The 24,782-nt window shown below is 47.1% G+C and overlaps 2 protein-coding genes across 3 annotated transcripts in view; one reads left to right on the forward strand and one right to left on the reverse strand.

Moving 5' to 3' along the window:
• The window catches only part of MVD (mevalonate diphosphate decarboxylase), a 41,983-nt gene extending 37,722 nt beyond the window's left edge, over positions 1-4,261 (reverse strand). For both annotated transcript variants that reach the window (XM_083164985.1, XM_083164984.1), the window contains exon 1: positions 4,073-4,261. The gene's annotated coding sequence lies outside the window, so the exon portion shown is untranslated. The remainder of the gene's footprint in view (positions 1-4,072) is intronic.
• CA7 (carbonic anhydrase 7) overlaps positions 4,008-24,782 on the forward strand; it is a 35,073-nt gene continuing 14,298 nt past the window's right edge. The window contains exons 1-4 of the mRNA XM_083164986.1: positions 4,008-4,167; positions 20,784-20,981; positions 22,077-22,195; positions 23,209-23,304. Of these exons, the coding sequence (XP_083021112.1) occupies positions 4,128-4,167; positions 20,784-20,981; positions 22,077-22,195; positions 23,209-23,304 (453 nt within the window). The 5' untranslated portion in view covers positions 4,008-4,127. The remainder of the gene's footprint in view (positions 4,168-20,783; positions 20,982-22,076; positions 22,196-23,208; positions 23,305-24,782) is intronic.

Below are 24,782 nucleotides of genomic sequence, written 5' to 3' on the forward strand. Positions count from 1 at the left end.
ACATATAGACATAGTACCGTATACCTGACCTGTGCTGCTGTGATGGTGAAAGTCGGAGCACATTAAGCCCGCAGCAAAATGGTTAGGGCAGAACAATAAGAAAAGGTGACTCTGGGGGTTATTCAGACCTGTCCGCCGCTATGCTACATTACAGAGCACTGCGATCAGGTATATGCCACCCGCACTGTGCAAGCCACGAATCGGTGTGTACAGCTGCGAATGGCTTGCCGAAATTACGCCAATAGGCGATTAGCAGCAAATCCATTAGCAAGACGCTCAGCGGCAAACGATTTTCCCAGTGTGTGCAGTCTGTGCGTAGCCCTGGACTTAATCAGCGGCTGTGATAGAAGCAGTCGGATCGGGGCCGGAGCTGGGATGCGGTCATTTGGTCTACAGCATTATGGTAGACAGTCATTAGGTCGACACCATTAGGTCGACATGGGAAAAGGTCAACATAGGTATAGGTCGACATAGGAAACTGTCTACATGGTTCTAGGTCGACAGGTCATTAGTTCGACAGGTCGTTAGTTTAACAGGTCATTAGTTCGACAGTGTCTAGGTCGACAGTCAAAAGGTCGACATGGGGTTTTTCACTGTTTTTTTAGCTAGGGCGTGGTGTGAGAATAAAATAGTGTGCCGAGCGCAGCGAGGCACCGTGCCCGACGCACTGCGAGCGCAGATGTGGTGCATTTTCAACTGTGTCCATGTCGACTGTGTTGACATTCAGGTAAAAAAACTGTGAAAAACCCCCATGTCGACCTTTTCACTGTCGAACTAGACATTGTCGAACTAATGACCTGTCGAACTAATGACCTGTCGAACTAATGACCTGTCAAACTAACGACCTGTTGAACTAATGACCTTTCGACCTAGACCCATGTCGACCTTTTCCCATGTCGACCTAATGGTGTCAACCTAATGACTGTCAACCATCATGCTGTAGACCAAATGATCCCAACCCCCGGAGCTGACGTCGCACACCTTACCTTCAAAAGCCCGGACACACCTGCCTTTTCCCCGACACTCCCAGAAAATCGTTGGTTACCTCCCCTAAACACTGTATCCCTGCCAATCACCTTGCGCATGGCTAATGATTAAAAAATGATCAGGATTTTATCGCAGGTAGGCCTCGCTTATTTGTACTGTGATTCGTACACATGTGCAGTCTATCGATAATCGCCTGGCCAGCAAATTTGCAGCTGTACAGTCAGGTCTGAATAACCCCCTATATACACTGTGTAATGCGACCAGCCAGTGCCTACACTCTGTAACCTCCTCCTCCTCGCCCAGTAGCGGCTTGGCTAAACAAAAACCTTCATGTAAAAAGGGTCCACAATGACTCTCTATAATGTACTAAGGGGTCAATTCAACTGCAATTAGCTTTCTGGAGAGCGGCTTCATATCACAGATGCAACGAGGGCTTTTTTTCACCCTCATAACGGTGCGTAGGTAAATTTTGCTGAGATGATGGGGGGGTTCCAAACATGGCAAACATAGGTGCCCGGGTTCTACAAAAGAAAAAAGAAGGATATCAGATAACACATTAATGTTCTTTTTGCTATTAGACACATTTTTTAAAATAAATGCCCTGGTAGACTGAGTATATAATACAGACAGGATACGGGATACACTAGGTTGATCCTATGACCAGGGGCGTAACTATAGCACCGCAGCCCCCGCCACCGCGGGGGGGCGCTGTGCATGTGGGGGCGCCGGGGGCTGCGGTGCTATAGTTACCCCCCCCCAATCCCCCGCAGACTTACGTATCTCGCTGGTCCCGGCGGCTCCGTTCTTCTGATGAGGACCACCACAAAATGGCCGCCCCCATATAGCACACTGTTCTCTGAAACTGTCTGCGCGATAGGTAAGACTGCGGGGGAGGGGGTTAGCATAGGCGTTGGGGCGGCCGGGGGGGGGGGGGTGCTTGACGGGGCGGCGGGGGGGGGGGCGCCCAAAACGTAGCTACGCCACTGCCTATGACCCCACATACATTAGGTCAACCACTGACAGGGTCGGAACGTCACGTTTTTTTGAGCTGACATGTGCCGACAGGTAGTATTTCATGTCCTACCATCCACTACGGAGTGGTGGGAGAATATAATAGTGTGCTCGAATCATTGTGAGCAGATGCGGTACATTAGACGGTGTCCATGTCAACTATGTCGACATTCAAGACTAAAAAATTTGAAAAACTCACGTCAAACTTTTTACTGTCCACCTTCCCATGGTTGACCTAATGCTTGTGTCGTCCTTCTGACCCTGTTGACATAAGCCATGTCAACCTACTTCAGGTGTTGACCTAAGCCCTGTCAACTTTCAGTATGTCGACTTTCATTGACTGGAGCCTATCATCCAGACCCATACCCATACAGAAAGGCTCATTTATGCAGATATTGATTCTTATTGTATAGATGCTGCGTTCCGATGTCATTGCTGCTTGTAGTAGGACTCTAGCGGGCTGACATCACTGCCCTCGCTTCGTGCACTCGCCACAGGTTACTGTCCACATATACTGTTAATAAAAGATATCTTAAATTTGGGACAAAAAAAAATGTTGACTATTTGTGTGTTGACTACTTTCATGTTGTCCTCTTGGAACAGGTCGACCTTAAGCACTGGCCTCCGTTCATCTGTCGATCTTTTGTACCTGTTGACCGAATGACTGTTGACCTATCCAATATTGCTGTATTAATTGGGATACCATTTACAGTATGTTGGATATTATCCCATAATCCCGTATTTCATACCTCAGTCTTGCGGGAGGGGGCAGGGCAATGATGTCACGTTAACAGCATCACACCCCCAAATTGTGCCTGTACTCCCACCCCCACTCTGTCTCACCAGGAGCATAAAAAGGTCAATCAGTTTTCCCTGTAAACCTCTTATAAAGCACAAAAGATTATTTTCTCCATAGAATACTCTACACGCCCATAAAAACCCACCAAAAACACCCACAAAAATATAAGGGACGAAGTAAAAACCGGACCCGGACAAGACCCCAGAATGCTGGACCGGACATCAAACTCTGCATTCCAGAGCTTGTAGTGGGGGGGGGGGGGTGTCCTGTCCTCTGATGCTGTTCCAGCGTCTGCCAGTGCACCCGACCCTGTGGACGCCGGCAGCTTTACTCGTTAATTTACGCTACGCAGTCAGCGCTTGGTACGCTGCCTTACTACGACTACGCTGGCTGACGCTGACTACGTAGCTCTGACTACACCAGCTACGTTGCGCGCGCCGGCGTAGTGATAAAACACAAGTACCCCGGTTTTTGCCCATACCTGAAATATAAACCTAACGGCGCCCATCGCATTGTATACCATTATACTAAATAAGGTATACGATGGTATGCAATGCGACTCGATATTGTACAATAAAATATTGCATCGCATGCCATCCGCCCTTTTCATACCCCCACTATCCACATCTGCGTGGAGTTTATTTTAGATAGTGTGGCGAGCGCAGCGAGCCCCACGAGGGGACGTGGAATACATGTGAAGTAATACGCGTCCCCTCGCGGGGCTTGCTGCGCTCACCCCGCTTTGGGCTTGGTGGCTCGCTGCCCTCACCACACTATCTAAAATCAACTCCACGCCAATGTGGATAGTGGGGGTATGAAAAGGTCGGAGGACGCGTACCGCCGCCGCTCGCCACACTTCGGGTTGATAGTGGGGGTGCATTTAACATTGTAAGCACCCATCAGGGTGCTTGTACAATTAAAAAACGCATCATCGTATGAGGCTATATGGCATGCGATGCGATGCGCTGGCGTACGATGGACATGGCGTTTCTGCTGGGCAGGTGGAAGCCCCCCTCCGCTGCGGCTTCACCCCCTGCTACCATGGTAGTTACACCTTACTAATGAAATTCTGCATTCACTCATACGGTGCAAGGATTGTTTAAGCAGAATCCTGAATGGGAGGGGAGGGGGGTGAAAATTGGGCAGTGCCTGTGTCCCTCTAGTAATCAGCTGAGCCTCCCCCCCCCCCCCTCCCAACACCTCCCCTCAATACGGTCACTTTAAGAGTGATGTGACAGGTATTGTGTCTGTGATATAAAGGCAACAGGTACATACCTCAGGGACCGACTCTCTGCTGACTGACAGCCAGTCCTCACTGCAGCCTGTGACAATGACTGGCCAGCACTGCTGGGGATACGGGGAGGAGGACGGTAATGCCTGCTAATCTCTTCTCTCCATACCAGCATGGTCCTTACTGCTGCCACATTCCTCTGTGTATTAGCTGCACACAGCTCTTGCTTCTGTTTCCATCTGTGGGTTCCTGCCAGCTGGCTGCATCCCTGCAGTGTGTGCATCCCCTTATTGTGCACAAGGTACTGCCTTCCATAGTCCTAGGGACCACTGGGAACTCACCTGTCCTTACCCCAGTGCTGCACCCACCTGTCCTTACCCCAGTGCTGCACTCACCTTCCTTCTATTCATTACTTCTTCACTGACTTGTTTCTGCTGAACTGTTATTTTACTGGTTATCCAGGAACAGGTTTTATTTTGATGATTGGATCATTGGAAATCTTATACTTTTACATGTTTAGGTTCTAGAGTTTAGTGTAACTGTCTGCTTTTCTCATGTGTTAGTAAATGTGTGAGAAGCGCAAGTAAGTACATCAGGTGAGAGTCAAGGTGCCATCCCCACCAGCGTTCTGACACTGTAACGCTGCGCTGTAAAGTCTAGAAGTCACAACGACCTAGTTTTCACTGTACTAATTAACACATAAGTAAGTAGTTCTCACTTGTGCGTTCTCTTAAAACAGTGTGTGTGTGTGTGTGTGTGAATCAATCCATATATAACTTTATTGCCTGCATAATGCATTCCGGTTATGTGTGTACAATTGTTTTTGGTTGAGTTATTAATTAGGATTTATTAGTAGTAGTACTAGTTTGCTTTAGGTGATATAGTCTGTATGTATGTGTGTCTATATATATATATATATATATATATATATATATATATAGACACACACACACTGTATAATATATATGTAATATAGATGGGGTACCAGGCGGCACTCACGGACTTGTGACTCCCAACATGCTGATAATTAATCCTGAAGACGATTAATAAAATGTAAACGTTGAATCTTATCTGCATGCTGGGAGTTTTGTATCCCTAATATCACAAGTCCGTCAGTGCCGCCAGATACTCCCATCTATAATGAATTTACTGGGGAAGGCACCAGGCATCTCAGTGTCGATACAGCATCTATGGAGCACTGAACATTTGGATCTCTGTCTCTGGCCCATTTGTCATATAATATTTGCGGCTAATTCCCCGTTAGCCGCAAATATTAAGTATCTCCCAAATGTATTTAAGAGGGGCCGCAGCAGGAATCTCCGATTCCTGCTGCAATCCCCTCTGCACCGCTGCCTGCTGCGATCCCCTCTGCACCTCCGCCTGCTGCGGTCCCCTCTGCACCGCCGCCTGCCGCGGTCCCCTCTGCACCGCCGCCTGCCGCGATCCCCTCTGCACCGCCGCCTGCCGCGATCCCCTCTGCACCGCCGCCTGCTGCAATCCCCTCTGCACCGCCGCCTGCTGCGGTCCCCTCTGCACCGCCGCCTGCTGCGATCCCCTCTGCACCTCCGCCTGCTGTGGTCCCCTCTGCACCGCCGCCTGCTGCGGTCCCCTCTGCACCGCCGCCTGCTGCGATCCCCTCTGCACCGCCGCCTGCTGCGATCCCCTCTGCACCGACGCCTGCTGCGGTCCCTTCTGCACCGCCGCCTGCTGCGATCCCCTCTGCACCGCCGCCTGCTGCGGTCCCCTCTGCACCGCCGCCTGCTGCGATCCCCTCTGCACCGCCCCCTGCTGCTATCCCTTCTGCACCGCCGCCTGCTGCAATCCCTTCTGGGTTTGTATGAGTGATGCGATGCTGCCCAACATCAGGCAGCATTGCAGTGGGTTCCTAGGCTACCACCATTCTGAGATGGCGGTAGCCCATGGGCTACAAACCCCACTGCTGCCGGGGCAGTGGGGGCAGCGGGGATCAGCGCTAACCGCACATGTGCAGACCCCCAGCACCTGGGGAAGCATTAACACAAACAACTGTTAAGAATCATTTCAATAACAAGGAGACTGTAAAATAGTTTTTTTATTGTATGTTTAATAAATGTTTTAATACTCTGTAGTTGTTGTCAATCCCAGAAGGTGATAATTTATATTGAAACACTATTGTATGTGATAACTTGTGTTTGGGTTCTTACTAGTAGGGTACCCAGTGTTAAGAGCGACCTATTTCGGTCACAATTAGCACAATTTTAGAGATTTTTGTTGAGATATATATATATATATATATATATATATATATATATATATATATATATATAGATAGATAGATAACACTTACCCCCTCAGAGAAAGGATGGAGCCGGCACACGGATATATAGGTGAAGAAAAAAAGTGGTTTAATGGAAGGACATCATTGCACAAGGTGTCGGCTGCTGACCTGACAGCCGTTTCAACTGCATATAAGTAGTTTTCATCAGAGACCTTTTGGTTCTGACTCTTTATCTATCAGTCCTTTGAGTACCGCCACTCCCCCTTGGGAAAAATTGTCTATATATATATATATATATATATATATATATATATATATATATATATATATATATATACGAAAGTAGTGGTATTTGTAGCGCAAAACAAAAAACTAAAACCTCCTTCAATAAGTGTCACTGAATCCTTAAAGTCCAGAAAAAGCAACTCTGTACTTCCTTATGCACTCTCCCTCCGTTTCAGGGTGGCAGCACTCCTCCAATGGGTCCCTGTTCTTTAAACCCTTTTTAAGTAATCTGGAAAACAAGAGTGAGATGTGCGCCTCCTAGTGCAATACGTCAATGTTCGTACTCTTCCCTCCACCACATAGAGGGAGACTGACAGCACCCCAAAAATTTAAGGAGTACCGTTGATGGTGGTAATCCACCACTGTTTCTTTCGCACAATTCAGCAATGAGTATCCACTGTTAGCCAGGACAAAACTCTGCTCAAATGCTGGGATTCTTTTTTTTCCTCTCAAAAGAACATGTATGGGAGATAGGAGCAAAAACAGAAAACGGAGACAATAGTGTAATAAAGTTTTACACCATTTTTATTCCCAACACAATAAAATCTCCGTACAATAAAAGAATTTCTTTTTAGCTTATCTGATATGATGAAGTCAGTCCATCACCAAAAGTACCAGAACCAGTCACCTCGACGCGTTTCGTCCTTGCCCTTCCGGCTGGACTTCCTCAGGAGTATGACTGTTTCACTCCATAACCTTGCTTAAATAGGTTGCAATCAACCCATTTCCTGTTTCAAAATTCCCGCCAAAATCGCGGGTACACACTTCCGGGATAAACTCCTTTTGGAACGCAAATGTCATATCCGGAAGTCCCGATGGAACGCAAAGGACTTCCGGTTTTTTAAAAAACTTCACTATGAAAATATACAATCTTAATACATCAAATATCACCAATCGCGATTAGTCCATATGTACATCAATGTTTCCTACCTATGCCCACTTCTAAACTTAGCCGGCTGTCATATTTTCCTCGGCGCGGGTGAGTGTCATACGTAGCCGTGGTATGACACTCACCCGCGCCGAGGAAAATATGACAGTCGGCTAAGTTAAGAAGTGGGCATAGGTAGGAAACATTGATGTACATATGGACTAATCGCGATTGGTGATATTTGATGTATTAAGATTGTATATTTTCATAGTGAAGTTTTTTAAAAAACCGGAAGTCCTTTGCGTTCCATCGGGACTTCCGGATATGACATTTGCGTTCCAAAAGGAGTTTATCCCGGAAGTGTGTACCCGCGATTTTGGCGGGAATTTTGAAACAGGAAATGGGTTGAATGCAACCTATTTAAGCAAGGTTATGGAGTGAAACAGTCATACTCCTGAGGAAGTCCAGCCGGAAGGGCAAGGACGAAACGCGTCGAGGTGACTGGTTCTGGTACTTTTGGTGATGGACTGACTTCATCATATCAGATAAGCTAAAAAGAAATTCTTTTATTGTACGGAGATTTTATTGTGTTGGGAATAAAAATGGTGTAAAACTTTATTACACTATTGTCTCCGTTTTCTGTTTTTGCTCCTATCTCCCATACATGTTCTTTTGAGAGGAAAAAAAAGAATCCCAGCATTTGAGCAGAGTTTTGTCCTGGCTAACAGTGGATACTCATTGCTGAATTGTGCGAAAGAAACAGTGGTGGATTACCACCATCAACGGTACTCCTTAAATTTTTGGGGTGCTGTCAGTCTCCCTCTATGTGGTGGAGGGAAGAGTACGAACATTGACGTATTGCACTAGGAGGCGCACATCTCACTCTTGTTTTCCATATATATATATATATATATATATATATATATATATATATATATATATAATGTTACAGAATACACTGTTGTTTTTTAATACAGCATTGAGATATACAGTACTGTATACATTAGCCAGTAGCTGTATCTGGTGTAAATGCTTTTTTATTCCTGATACTGTTGGAACGTTTGTGTGTGACATTTGTGTATTTCCTCTGTATTCTCTTCCTTTTGCCTGTTACATTGTGTCCCTGGAGTGTTCTTTGGCGAATTCTGAGCGGCAGAACGTCAGTACTGTATGTGTGTGCATACACACTGAGAGATTTTCTCCCGTTTTAGCAATTTCCCCGGAAGTGGACGACTTTCTATGGCAGGATACTATGGAAAGCCATCCGCCCAGGTACAGTGGGCCTTATTCTGGTTGGTGCGGCCGGGCCGTACGCGTACGTTCCGGGGTTTTTCATGATCTGCGCATGCGTACAATCGCCAATGCGCAGGCGCGAACACTCCACAACGCTTACGGACGGGTCTCTCCGTACGAAAAAACCTGTACGCGAGAGTACGGGCATTGGGGGCGGCATAGGGGCGTGTTGAGGGGAGCGGCCGAAATAATGAGGGAAAATGGGCGTAAATATGGGCGTACACGGGGGTGTGCACCAAAAATGAACGGTGCTACTACCGCACGATCGCCTAAAGCACCGTTCATTTCGGACACAAAACAGGCGGCCGCCAACCGCCACCTCAGACCACCCCTACAGATACCGCATGCCAGCGTGCGCCTGGGTTTGCTAATTTACGCTGATTAATACTCAAACACATACACCTGAATGTAATAAGCAATGCTGCAGTCTATTAAGTCAAAACCATGATTTCACTACCTGCAAGCCACACACAGCACTCAAACACATTGGAAGCTTATCTTTCTATACTTCTCTACATTTAAAGGTTTGTTTAATTTAAGGTAAGAATCTTTTTAAGACCTGCTTATATATGCTAAGGTAGGTATTTGTTAAACAGTTATACACATTCACTACGTGCTTTCATAGACTTTACACAGTAGCACACTCAATCTACACAAGTCGACATGTGTCAACGTGTTCACTCTAATACAAACATAGGTTTTGTATTTATGATACAATAACATAAACCACATCTAACACCTACAAAGTATGTTTCAGCAATGTTTTAAGCCCATGCCCACTATTTTGCACACAATCTTCAATTGAGTTAATAGAAAACAATAATTGAATAACAATTAGAATAATTAATTAATTGTCAGAATTGTAGTTGAAAGGCAAGATTTGCAGGTCCATATATGTGAAGGGTATGCCAGCGTGCACGGACGTACGCTCACTCTCACGAGCGGTGACATAAGCTGAGTTTTCTATTGAAAACAATATGGACCCGTCCATGCAAGCTGGCGTACGCTCAGATAGCCGCAAGAAGTCGGTGGGAAGACGGATGAGAGACGTCCGTAAACGGTGGCGTACGCTCTGTTGTACGCCAGTTGTCGGAGTGCAAGGGCTGGTCCGTCCGTGTACGTTGGCGTACGCTCAATTGTACGCCACTCCCCTTCGACGTTGTTTCTGGCCGTACGTATGCGGCTGATTTGTGGGTGGACTTAACCCCAACGGCCGCGTACGGAGAGCGTACGTTAATAGTGAACGTACGCACATTTGGCCGCTCCGATCAGAATAACCTCCAGTATGTGCAGGAGGGGCAGGTGTGGGGCTGTGATGTAGGGTAGTGGGCTGCAGTGGCGGATTCAGGGGGGGGCACCCGGGCACGTGCCCCCCTGTCATTTATTTTGTAGCTGAGGACCAGGGCTTTCCAACAAACCCAGCCCCGTGTCTCTAGCCCCCCGGGAACCGGAGATATCACCTGGCAAACCTGTAACATTTTTTCCCCATAGGATAATATGGGACCCGTCAATTCCGACCCCCACCCGGTTCCGACGGCTGCCAGTTCCCGCCCTGGCATCACAGAAGCTTGTGGTTGATTTCATTCAATTCCAAATTGCTGGGCCTTCAAGATGATATCAGGCTGGTCCAAATCGGTCAATCGGTTCCAGAGATATTGCGTGTAAACTGATTTTTTTATTTTTGAAATGTAATTTCATGGCTGTTCATGTTCTTTGAGGGCAGATTACTCTGGAACCAAACGTTCCAGTTTCACTGGACCAAAATCATTCAAAGCCCACTCAAAAGTTCTTCAATATAATACTTGTCTCATGTAAATGGGTCAGTTGGTTCTGAAGATATAGCCGGTTAAATGAGATAACTGGTTAAAAGGGGGGAGATAACTGGTTAAATGGGGGGAGGGGTGGTTTTCTCTCCCCCTCACACCAGAAAATGCAGGGACTAGGCTGGTGTAAAAGGGGCCAACCTGGGAATGCATTTTCTGGTGTGAAAGGGGTATTATTTCAAATAGCCGGAACCTGCAGTGCTCTGAATACAGCCAGGCTCTGCCACTGTCAGTGGCTATCACTTCTGCCTGGCGGCTGTCCCCCATTTACCGCGAGCATGTATTCCCGTTGGCAATGAGCATGTAATTCCACATGGCAATGAGCATGGAACCTCTGGCAATGAGCATGGAACCCTTGGCAATGAGCATGTAGAGAAGCAGCACTTATGTAGCATAATTTTTAATAGGCATTATGGTGTTTGGCATAATACATAATGGACATAATGGCGTGTAACTTAACGTGTAATGGACATTATGGCATAAATGTTTAATGCGCGCCTTTTTTGGACAATGTCCCTGTGTATGAAGTGTATTGTGAATTTTGGCTTAATCTGTGTGGCATTATGTGAATTCTGGCTCAATCCATGTGGCATTATGTGAATTTGGGCTCAATCTATGTGACATTATGTGAATTTTGGCTCAATCCGTATGGCATTTTATGCATTTGGCTCAATCCGTGTGGCATTATGTGAATTTTGACACAATCCGTGTGGCATTATGTGAATTTTGGATCAATCCGTGTGGCATTATGTGAATTTTAGCTCAATCCATGTGGCATTATGTGAATTTTGGCTCAATCCGTGTGGCATTATGTGAATTTTGACACAATCCATTTGGAATTATGTGAAATTTGGCTCAATCCGTGTGTGTTAATATGTAAATTTTGGCTCAATCCATGTGGCATTATGTGAATTTTGACACAATCCAGGTGGCATTATGTGAAATTTGGCTCAATCCGTGTGTGTTACTATGTAAATTTTGACTCAATCCATGTGGCATTATTTGAATTTTGGCTCAATCCATGTGGCATTATGTCAATTTTGGCTCATTCCATTTGGTATCATGTGTAAGGGGCAAGTATAATGGGGTCTAGTATTTTGTTGCATAATGTGTAGAAGTTGTATATGGTGTTGACACGCCCCCTGTTGAGTGGCCACACACCCTTTTCCGGAGCGCGCCTTTGGCGCGCGCACAACTACATCCTTCACTTTTGTCACCATGGTGGGCCTGCGTACTTTAAATGCCAGGGCCTATTTTTAATTCCATTCCCACCCTCTCCTGCCGCTCTCTTAGCATGTACACTGGCGCCACTAACACCGCCCCTCCCCCACCCAAACCCTTTTATCATGGTGCCCCCCCTGTCATTTTATCCTGGATCCGCCCCTGGTGGGCTGTGTGTGCTACCCACAAGTCTGTCACTTACTGCAATGTGCCCAAGCACTCCTGTGAGAATCTCCCCCTACTACAATGGCCTAGGGGGTAGTCTAAGGGACAGGGGCAAAGATGACTTAAGGGGTGATTCAGGTTGGCTTGCTGTGAACCAAATTCAGTCCGAGGACCGATGTTGCGGGTTTGCACATGCGTATGGGCAAAAATACACTGGCTGGGCGTTCGCACATGAAAACGCTGGGGGTTCCTCTGGGAATGCAGGCGTGCCGATGCCTGCTCGGGCCAGGTGGCTGTCATCGCATGACATCAGTGCCCGCCCCAAATGATTTTTAGCCTGTATGCCCGCATGCGAATGGATGTGTCAGTGTACACATCCATTTGCATGCCAGGGAGGACATTTGCACGGTGGTGGGGGGGCAGGGGTTCACTCGCCCAGCAGGTGGCGTTTCAGCACCTGAATCACCCTGAATCACCCCCTTATTTTGTATCATGATGGGTCTTTGGCCCTTATTCAGATCTGATCGCAGTACAAATCTTTTCTTAAAATGGGCAAAACCATGCTGCACTGCAGGTGGGGCAGATGTTACATTTATAGAGAGAGTTAGATTTGCGTGAGTCATTCTGTTTCTTTGCAGGGTAAATACTGGCTGCAATTTAGATTTCAGTTTCAACACACCCTACCCAAATCTAACTCTCTCTGCTCATGTTACATCTGCCCCACCTGCAGTGCACATGGTTTTGCCCATTTTGAGAACAAATTTGTACTGCGATCAGATCTGAATAAGGGCCTAAATCTGTCAGTAAGTAGACCAATGGGAGTCTCCCCACACACACGCGCATTAGGTGCTGTTATATATATATTTATCCTCACTGGTACACGGGGCGAGTTGAAAAAGATGGAAGCACTAATGTGAAGTTATATGGAAGAGAGGCATCCTGGTTGTACGTAATATCTCATTACAGCTAATTGCAATATGATTAATGATACAAGATAGTCCGGGGAAATAGCCTACAGCTAATCACCAAGGTGTTTCCTAAAGGCCCCCATACATTAGGCCGACTTGTCCTAGGGACAAGTCGGACCCAATTTACCTGCGAGCCGCCCGGCAGCTCCCATACAATTTGGCACTTGATGTGACATTTTTTACATGGGATAAATTGCATGCGATTTATCCCATGTTAAAAAAAACCTGGGGAGCTGCAGGGCGGTGAGGAGTAGTGGGGGCGGGCAGCGGCAGTAGTGGGGGCGGGCAGCGGCGGCGGGCAGCGGCGGCTGCGGTGGTGGGGGCGGCCAGCGGTGGTGGTGGGGGCGGCCAGCGGTGGTGGTGGGGGCGGCCAGCGGTGGTGGGGGCGGGCGGCGGGTGCGGTGAGCGCTGCTGACCTGGCCGGGCAGTGTACTTACTTACATAGCAGCAGCGGGGACGGGCAGCTCAGTGGCGGCTATTATATTTTGAAAATACTTGTCAAATGACCGGCCGCTCTCTGATTGGCTGGAGAGCTCTCAGTTCACCTTCTCCTGTATCTAAAGGGGACACACAGAGTGAGAGCTGATTATGATACTGATTATGGCGCTCTCTGGTGTGCTGCTTCTAGCACAGTGTGTTCTGAATATCAGTGCTGAAATAGAGATCACACTCAGTGGCGTAACCATAAATTTTGCTCCCCCCTGCCAAAAAGTTTGTGGCGCCCCCCCCCATCCCCCCATGGCTCCTCCCCAGTGTGTTTCCTCAGCGTGTGATGTGATGATGTCACACACATAACAGAGAAGCTGAAGCAGAAGAGAGGAAGAGAGACCAGCAGACACTGCTGCTTCCCTTGGCTCTGACACATCCAAGGCCACCCCAGCACGCCCACCTGCCCGCCTATCCTGTACACAGTAGCCAATAGCCGGCTCTGTGTACAGTCAATTGTATCAGCGGGGGGATTTGTCGTCTCTGCCATGGCCGCACCCGCACTGTGGATGGCTCGCCTCCGGTGCTCAGTCAGTGGGCAGTGGCAGGCAATAGCATGTCAGTGCGTTGAGCGGGTGCCGGCGTCCACACAGACCCCGCTGCTGCTTGCTCCCTCAAGCGGCTGCTGGGGCTGCCTTACAGTAGTTACGCCACTGATCACACTGTGCTAGAAGCGCCACAGCAGAGGGGAGATACCCTAGACAGGTAAGAGGAACTGCACAGTTTTTGGAAGATGCAGAGGTCTAGAATAAACATTACCCAAGTCCTATATGTCTATACTGGTAAAATAATAATCTGCAGTTTATATGGTAGTATGGTGCTGTTCGGTTTGACTTTTTGGGGGTGAAGTACACCCAAAAACTGCTGTGGTCACCACCCAATACTAAGGGGAATGGACAGGCAATGGCACATTTGTTGGGACTTGTAGTTATACAATAGTAGGGGAACCACAGTTGAATCTATGACCTACAGAATGGACCATGGCTCAGGCAATGGCACATTTGTTGGGACTTGTAGTTATACAATAGTAGGGGAACCACAGTTGCATCTATGACCTACAGAATGGACCATGGCTCAGGCAATGGCACATTTGTTGGGACTTGTAGTTATACAATAGTAGGAGAACCACAGTTGCATCTATGACCTACAGAATGAACCATGGCTCAGGCAATGGCACATTTGTTGGGACTTGTAGTTATACAATAGTAGGAGAACCACAGTTGCATCTATGACCTACAGAATGGACCATGGCTCAGGCAATGGCACATTTGTTGGGACTTGTTGTTATACAATAGTAGGGGAACCACAATTGCATCTATGACCTACAGAATGGACCATGGCTCAGGCAATGGCACATTTGTTGGGACTTGTAGTTATACAATAGTAGGGGAACCACAGTTGCATCTATGACCTACCGAATGGACAATGGCTCAGGCAATGGCACATTTGTTGGGACTTGTAGTTATACAATAGTAGGAGAACCACAGTTGCATCTATGACCTACAGAATGGACCATGGCTCAGGCAATGGCACATTTGTTGGGACTTGTAGTTATACAATAGTAGGGGAACCACAGTTGCATCTATGACCTACAGATACACTGACGTTTTCACACTAAACATTTTATCTATCAGGATGTCAGGGAGATGGGAATATAACGTGACAGATAGAATTCCCTTAGTGGTCATTATTTCCCTGCTCCAGGGCTGTTCCTGTTGTAGAACTACGTTCCCTGAGTTAATGAGGCAAATTGTCCATTACAAGGGGATTGGAGGGGCGGAGGAGTGAGCGTTTCACCTGTGATCATGTATGACAAAGAAGCCACTTGTCCTTTTAAGTGAGACGATATTATCTCTGGCTCATCAGGGGACAGTGACGGCTGGTGTCTGTAAGACTCTGAGCAGCACAATATGTAATAAATCACAGTCCTCTGACACTGAGGGTGACATTTAATAGAGAGATTCAGAAAGTGAGAGATTTGGTAAGAAATCCCCAGTTTTTTTTTTTAAAGCGGCAATCATTTACACCGCAAAATCAAACTAGTTTTGCAGTGTAAATGATTGCCGCTTTAAAAAAAAAAATTCTTACCAAATCTCTCACTTTCTGAATCTCTCATCCTATTAAATTGCACCCTTAGCCTGACATCTGACTGGTGCCTCACACCAGACTGTCCTAGTACCAGAGGCATCCAACACCTGCGCAGATTAGCGGCGGGATAGCGTGTGCTACATATTGCAAGACCAATCCACGTGCAACTCTAACTGGTGTGACCGTGTGAAAAGTTAATGTCATTATTTTTATAATTAGGCTTCTTGGTAAGAGTAAGTTAATGTAAGTCTGGTCCGTATGCAAGGGGACCCCGCGCATGCACACAGCGTATCGTGCATATGCGCGGTTTATCCATGTTCGAATGGGCTGTGAATTCGCAGCCCCCTGAACGGGTGTGAATCAGGCCCATAGAGCAGGTCACTCCCTGGGGGATACATGATACATTACATAAGGCTAGATATGTTTTCATTTACTCTTATTCCCATTTGCATAGGAGGGGATTATATTGCATGTGAATGCCCGGCTCCCTCTGCAAAATACAATTTACTGTATAAAAGTTTCTCCTGCAGTGGAATGCGGCCCAACTCCTAGTGTTATGGGAGCAGGTCCTTTATCAGCTCACGCGATCCCACCTATGTGTCATATGCAGAGTCAGGTTATGTAACAGGCACATGGAAACTGACCGGCGGATATAGGTCTTCTGCTGTCCGGTAGGACGTTGTCCCCAATTTATTTGTTTTGCAGTTTATATACACACACATACACACATATACACACACACACACATATACACACACACACACACCTACACCCACACACGAGAATACCGCTTTATCAAAATGACCGAAACAAGTTTGATGTAGTTGATCACCCACAATGACAAAAGTAAGATACAAATCTAACTATGAAATGTACAAAGAATCAAAAATTTTATTTTTGTTAAATAGATACTGTATACCTTTTACCCCAAAATATAGATACACTGAGGTTACCCCCTTGATTTGAAAGGAAGCAATCATATCATTGTATCATACACACTGTACCCCCAGAAATTGATGATATATCCTGCTAGCACGGTACACAGCCTGGCAGCCATTGATGATGATGATGATTACCATGTATGGCTGTGTATGGTACAAAATTTGTACCACATACAGCCATTGATGTTAATCATCATCATCAATGGCTGCCAGGCTGTGTGTGGTACAGCAGGGTTGCCGACCCTCCCGGAATTACCGGGAGTCTCCCGAAAATCGGGTCCCCCTCCCGGAATCAGGGGGACCCCCACTGAGGCCCCCGATCGCGGCATTTAAATGCCGCAATCCGCTGGTCTCAGAGGAGGGGGCGGAGCTAAAACGATACACTTGTGTCTTTTTAGCCCCGCCCCCCCTCCATGGAGATCAGGGATTTCGTCTATTTCCCTTAATGGGGGCGGGGCTTATTGACGTCACAGTCAAGCCCCGCCCCCCAAACGGGTAATGAAAGTCTACTCTCCGGGGCTTCTCCCGGAGAGGAGCATTTGAAAGTCGGCAACCCTGTGGTACAGCCATTGAAAATGTGACGTCCAAGCAACTATTAGTGTCAGTATTACAAGATGATATAGGGACAGTCTGTGCAATGTTTCCCCTAGACTAGAGATGGGTATACCTTGACAGGAACCTATAACGGTAAAGAAACTCAGCGCCGCAGTGGCAGTACAGACCGCGCGCTGCCGAGATGGTGCAGCAACTAGTCGTCTCTACTGAAGAAGCGGGCGGACTTGGAGGCGGGGCCAGGGACATCACACAGGGAAGCGTGTTCTACACAAGGGCCTGACGCTCTGCACTGCATCAGGTCCTTGTACACTACAGTACTGTAACACACACAGCCGGGCATGCATATAGAATCTATATATAAATTCTATATGCAATGGAATGAAATGGATGGGGGTAATGGACGGTCGCGCTGCAGACACACAGCTGGGCATGCATATAGATTCATGTGCATGCCTGTCTGTGTCTCGGCAGCGCGACCGTTCATTACCCCCAGGAATTTAATTTTTACCCCATTTGGGGTAATTTACCCTTGTTCCCTGACCCCTGCTGTAGACAAATCCAAAAGGAATACCAGGGCTGAAACATTTTCTGATCATCTATATGCTAGATTTATCAGTGTAGTTTGTTGGTGACAGCAGTCAGGTGCAGGACAAATGTGCGACCAGCAGGTGGCGATAAAACCGCCCGCTGCACTGTTCTGCTATTTCTGTGCCCAGATCCCACCCTGTGATGGGCCAGAATCTGCCTGATTCTGATGTGCACGTAGCAAGCATCGCTGCTGTATATTGATATGTTAATACAGCACGAGACATCTGATATAAGAAGTCACCTCCTACATGTGTGATCCACTGCTCTGTACAAGTAACCTATGAGATCACACAAGCCGGCCGCTGCCCATCGACACTTTGTGTACTTTTCCCTGAATCAGGCTCTGTGGTCCCAGGCGAGGCTCCGGGGGTGTGGTAACTGGTATAGCGCCCCGACAGTCAGGATTCGCCGGTACTCCAATGTCGGTTTACTGCCCATCAGAATCCCAACTTTCGGGAGGTCATCCGACACCTAGTTCCAGAGGAGGGGCTGCAGCACAATTAAAAATTCAAATAGGGATGCCACACCCACTGCCACGAACTGCCATTTCAAACGGACTCGCTGGTAGTTGGTGTGGTTTCCCTTTTTGAATAAAGGCCAGTGCTGCAATCTCACCTCTGGAGCCGCCAATCCTTCTCTAAAATAATTGTATGCGGATCATTGAAATGATTCATCCATGGAATTGTTGTAAAAGTAAATAATGATCGACTAAAATCTGAAACGAAATACAGTAATGGGCGGGATACAAAATGATCCCGCCCTTTGCTACTTGGTCAGTCCTGCTGTGTAACGTGGATCGCACCACTGCAGGTTAGACACATGTTACCTCACTCCTCCAATCCTGAATATCCGGCAGCAGCAGCAGCTATGTGCTAGTACTTGGAATCTGTCTTGCTCAGAATACTCATTTACAGTTCTGCCTTTGATGTTCAATGGGCTATTATCATGGGGAAAACTAGAAGTTTTAGGCACAGCTCCTTCCTCAGGAGATTATTCTAAGCGTTTGGCGGCAGCATTACAAGTAACGTCTTATTACACCATCTAACACTGGGTCTTATTAATGTACTTTACATTCAGACTTAGCTTAGTAGTGAGTCCTTTTCCAACCCTCTTCCCTAACACCGTGATGGAGCACCGGGATTGCAGGCCCCAGTGGGACGTAATGATAGGGATGGCCATCAACCATCGATGATTCTAAATATTCGATGGTCTATGGTTGATGTAGAATAGTTTTGCCATTGATGGGGGAAAACCAGATGGTTTCCCTACAACGATGACAAGTATAAGCAAAGTTTAATTCCCCCCCAAGGGCCAGGCATAGCTCCATCTCGACACACATAAAGCCCCTCCCCCATATGTTTTGATTGTCCCACAGTCAGGGCCGGTGCTAGGGTGTCCGGCACCCTCCTTTCACATTGCCATTGCAACAAGCTGCAGCCCGATTGTGGAAGCGTATGCAACATGCGATCCTATGGAGGATCTCGGGTGCATGTACATGTATGCATACAGTGCTGTGTCCGCAAAATGTTGCAGGCACTAAAGATGCCCATACACATACCTCCCAACTTTCAAGCTTCCGGAGGCGGGACACAGTTGAAATTTTTGGGGGGCGTGGCCCCCATTTTGACGCTATGGGGGCATGACCCAGAGGCTCTGTGAGCCTCTAGCCATGCCCCCAGCCCCCTGGCTGCGGGAATAGACGCTGTGCGCATGCGCACAGTGTTTATTCCCCCCTGCTTAGCAGTCGACAGCCCCCCCTCACCGCGGGACACTGCCGGCCGCGGGTGGGACAGCGGGACAGGCCCTGATAATCGGGACTGTCCCGCTAAAATCTGGACTGTTGGGAGGTATGCATACACGCTGCGAGAATCGCATACGTTATGGGCTAGATCGCATTGCACGGCATGCATGCAATGTGTGTGCGATGCGATCCGAAAGCAGTACAAAAAGTATGTGCAGCACATACTTTTTGTACTGTGCGATGCGATGCACACGGGAGCTATTGCTATTTTAACTCTTGGGCAGTCCCTCCTCTTCTATCTGCATAGGCAAGACGCTGAGGACGCCATTACAACCCTCTCGTGACTGAGGGGGAAAGGAGGGGAGAGAAGGAGGAGATGGAAGAAGAGTGGAGGAGATAGAGGGGCCGGAGTGTTGAGGACTGGCAGTGGCACTGGCACAGCACACTGAGAAGAGGGAAGGAAGGGGAGGCGGCGCTGCTGCCTGTTCGTCATTTGATTGACAGCTTGCAGGGAGCAATGGGTAGGGGGAAGATCCGGATATGACATCTCATCCAGGCATTCACAGACAGCGCTACATGCCTCAGCGCAAGTGTCCATGAGGAAGAGGGGGCAGGTCGCAGGAGGAGGACAGTGTGTGTGCGATGCAGGGAGCTGCTCAGCTTCTCCATACTGCCGCCCGCTGTCAGACAGGCACTGCATGCAGGCTGTGTGCACTCGCGGTGCAGGGAGCAAATCTTTATACTGCCGCCCGCGGGTGGCGTGCAGGAGGCAGTGACAGTGGGGACTGAGGCAGCTTTAGCAGAGCAGGGAGGGAAACAGCGCCTTTTCAGCATGGTGCCTCCCTGCTTTGCAGGAGCTGCTGAGTGGGTAGTGCCGGCCCTGCCCACAGTCTGATCAATCAAATATAATAGATGACCATCAATGGTCATTCATTGCACCATCGATTCAGTTGCAACTTTTTTCATTGATGGCAACGATAGTCATCCCTACAAAATAAGCCAGATTACGTCTGTGTACAGAAAAAAACAGCGAGTGGAGTATCTTTCCGCTACAATGCCCCACAGATACTCACACTATTGTCATTACCAATGATGAGAACAATTGGCAAACAGCTATTAAAATGAATAAAACACAAAGGGGAGGGAAAGGGAGTGCAGGCATTCTAGGACCAGGTGGATACGTTCATTATTACGGAGAACAATTTTGCCAATCATGACATTAAATTTTGAAAAATATACATTTTAACCGGATGCAAAGATCAATTATCTACTGAATCCAATTGTATGCCTGCTTTACACTGTTGTGCAGTCAGACTGATGGAAGCTAGGATCTGATAGGGTCCTGATGTATTCAGCTTGTCCTATGTCACGACATGATCACTGTGTATCCACATATTGGTACTTGTTTGAAACCTGAAGAAAAGTTGTTATATACAGAGTCTCATTATCTTCTTTCCTTTCTGCTTACACCCTTAGGTCCCTCTGAGTGGCACCGCTATTTCCCCATCGCTCAGGGGAATCGCCAGTCGCCCATTAATATAGTCGCCGGTCAGGCTGTTTACAATCCTGGCCTGAAACCGCTGGTGGTATCCTACGACCAGTGCACGTCAATCAACCTGTCCAATAATGGTCACTCGGTCATGGTGGAGTTTGACGACAATGATGATAAAACAGGTAAATATGTCTTATCATCTGATATGGCTGGGAGCACCCCCTGGTTCTTAATTCATATGAAATACCAGTACTGTATGCAGTACCAGTTCTGTCACACAAGGCCCAACCCTATATGACCCTTTCCCATACCAGACCCAGAGTAGGACCGACTAGGAAGGGTGTGGACAGTTTGCAAGTTTAGCAACTCAGAATATACCTGATACATTGTGTCTGTTATCTGTTACACCTGGGCACAGTTTCCACTCACAGATCCGACAGTACCGAAATCTGATCACACCTCTCCGTGATATTCCACACCACTGACACAGATAACATTCACCCTGGAAATGGGATGGACAAATATTTGCTGAGCAGGTGGATTCTGAGAAATAACCCGATTATAGAGGTGACCTCAGAGGGACAGAGCTGAAAATGATGAGGCTGATTTACATTCTCTTACAGGATTAAAATAATCTCACTGTGTTAATGGAGTATTCTCACCGCACCCCAGGGGTAAGGTACGGAGTACAGAAAATTAACAGACAGGAGGCCAGATGCACTAATCTTCAAAAGTGATAAAATTGAGAGTGATAAACAGCCAACCAATCAGCTCCTGCCTGACATTTTTCAAATGCCGTCTGTGACATGGCAGGTAGGAGCTGATTGGCTGGTTGTTTATCACTCTCCATTTTATCACTTTTGAAGCTTAGTGCTCTGTGTTCCCGATGTCATACTGCAAAATACTCTTCTGCAAACCATGTTCTGGCTCTGTGTTACAAATGTTTACATGCCTGGTATGGAAATGATTGTCAAGTAAATGCCCAAGTCATGCAGGAAGGTGCAGTTGCACCGAGCCGTCTCCTTCTCTATTAGATTACAACCCCATTGTAAGGACAACACATGGCAACCAATCAGATGCTGCATATAAGTTGATAGAATGCACTTGATAAATGCTGATTCAAAGATGAAGGGGTTGTCATGGGCAACTTCTCCACTAGGACACTTAACCACTCTGCTTTATTATACATCTCCTCCTACAGTTCTGTAAGTGATTATTTACCCAGTAAAGCCCCAGATAGTAAATGAATCATCATAAACGGACTTTCCTGATTGCAGTGATCAGCGGGGGGCCACTTAATGAATCGTACCGCCTCAAGCAGTTCCACTTTCACTGGGGAAACCAGTGCCACGAAGGGTCGGAGCACACCGTGGATGGGAAGTCCTTCCCCTGTGAGGTAGGTGGTGGTACACACCTGTAGACAAAGTCAGCAGATGGCAATTTCCAGCCAATCAGATTCTGTCTATCATTTCTCTATTGCAACCTAGAAAATGATAGTTGCTATGGGCAACATCACCTTTTTTTTTCATTTTTAGTAGCTTTAGGACATCTACCCTTTATTTTTGGTTAAATGTACTGTTACTGTGATTAAGTGTAATTTGCGGCCTAAATGAAGATCAGGCGGCAGCCTCAGTGTGGCGTCTAAAGTGGGTCAGGCTGCCTGTCACTAGCCTAGACATTGGGCAGTTAGCAAAAGGGAAAGAGCAGGACCTGAGAGCAGCGCAGGGCAGCATAAATTGTGCTGACCAGTGGCGGCTCCAGAGGCGGGGCTGCAGCACAGTTTAAAATTCAAATAGGGGAGCCACACCCACTGCCAGTGAGTCAGTTTGGAATGGCAGTTGGTGGCAGTGCGTGTGACTCTCCTATTTTAATTTTGAACTGTGCTGCAACCCCACCCCTGGAGCCTCCCCTGGCACTGACATATTATTATTTTAAGGCGCCACAAGAGTTGTGTAGCACCGTATAAGGAGGATAAAGCTGATAAGTTACATAAGTACAGATCCAGCAGCAGGATCTAGTTATGGACAGAATTCTGTCCCTAGATCCAGTAGCAGGTACGGTTGATGGTCCATTTTGTCTGGAATAGTATAACCAATGATGCCACAGTGTAACACAAGCTCAGAGGACTTCACCTCCTCAATTAATGTTATTGTATGGAGGGAGTTTAGTCATGGACACCTGGAGGACAGGGTGCGGCTGGCCATTAATATTTCCTTTTACCAAAACCACACAATGAATACCAAAATAGTAGCACAATTCATACTGGTCTCAGAAACTCTATCCATGACGGTGTATACTTAACTGTCAGCAAATAGTTTCAGTTATTCTTCTGTCCGCCTATCGCAGATCATGGCTCGATGCCACCCGGCCAAGCTTTAAACTAAAAGAATTTGAACTGTTCTATTACAGCTGCACTTGGTTCATTGGAATGCAAAAGCGTACCCCACATTCGCAGATGCTGCGTCCGCCGCTGATGGCCTGGTGGTTATCGGAGTCTTCTTGGAAGTAAGTACGGACGCGTTGCTTGCAAAGGAAATATACAGATTATTGCAGGAACCTTGTTAGAGGCAGATATATGTGATTATTGCATTTTACAGAGAGACATAAACTGTTTATAGAGAAACCTAGCACATGGTTGGGGCATATATAATGTCCTAGAAGGTCACAGGTGCTATATATATATATGGCAGCAGGTAAGCAATAGCCTCTTTTATAGAGCAGATGAAAATTCTGGTTTGATGCACCAGGTGACCGATAACAGAGAGCAGTAACTCACAGTACAAGAGGTAGAGATGTCGTACATTGCACAACATGTTCCTGAGCCAGGCAGAACTAGATCCTTTACTAGCTGACGGTCTGTGGACACATGGTTTATGGGAAGATACACAGATAAGCTGCATACCGTGTAGAAAGCGCCCTGTTACCAGCCTGCAAAGTGTATCAATGACCAGATCCCCCAAATTCTGAGCCCAACACTTAGTACAACTTAAACCAGAAAACAAATAGAGGATAGCTTCCCAGCGCTGGTTGGGTCCAACCAGGGTTATTTTTCAGCAGGCTCCAGCAGAGCCAGATTAAGGTCTAAATAGGCCTGGAGCTGAATGATCAAGGGCCTATTATGTGCAATAATAGGGGTTGTGGCCAGCACCTAATAATGTGGGGGGCGTGACCAGTGTTCTGGTTGGGTGGTCTGCTCATGGGTGTGTCTGTATTTGTGTAAATACTTTCAACTAATTATATATGCCTGGAAAAGGCAGGGGGCTGGCATAAGAAAAATGCAGGGAGATATAATGGCGGTTGAGCTCCAAAGGTGCATCTGCAGGACGCCGATGTCCTAAGATACTTGCAGGGTGAGGCGGCACTGCAGTCATAAAAAAAAACACTGAAAGCCGAAACTTGGTAGACAGCATTTCAGCACCTTTTATGTGGTCACCTAAATTTACCACACGATATACCCCTTATACAAATCAGGCAACACAATAGTAACCCCCTTATACAGTACTTGCCTCTATTACATTATGCCACATGGACTGAGCCAAAATTCACACTATGGCACACAGATTGAGTCAAAATTCACGTTATGCAACATGGATTGAGCCAAAATACACACTATACCAGGCATATCCAAACAGTTGCCCTCCAGCTGTTGTGAAACTACATGTCCCAGCATGCCTTGACATAGTTTTAGCATTCCCTAATAGCAAAACTGTGGCAATGCATGATGGAACTTGTAGTTTCACAACAGATGGAGGGCTATACCAGACAGATTGAGCAATAATGCACAATATGCTTCATAAATAGGGGCATTGCACGCCAAGGGTGCGCATTAAAAATTTACACCATAATGCCCATTACATGTTAAGACACACATCCTAATGTCCATTACGTATTATGCCAAACACCATAATGCCTATTAAAATTGATGCTACATAAGTGTTGCTTACCTACATATTCATTGCCAGGGGTTCCATGTTCACTGACAG

Source organism: Crinia signifera, chromosome 11, assembly GCF_055691185.1.
Source record: "Crinia signifera chromosome 11, ASM5569118v1, whole genome shotgun sequence".
Classification (NCBI taxonomy): Eukaryota; Metazoa; Chordata; class Amphibia; order Anura; family Myobatrachidae; genus Crinia; species Crinia signifera.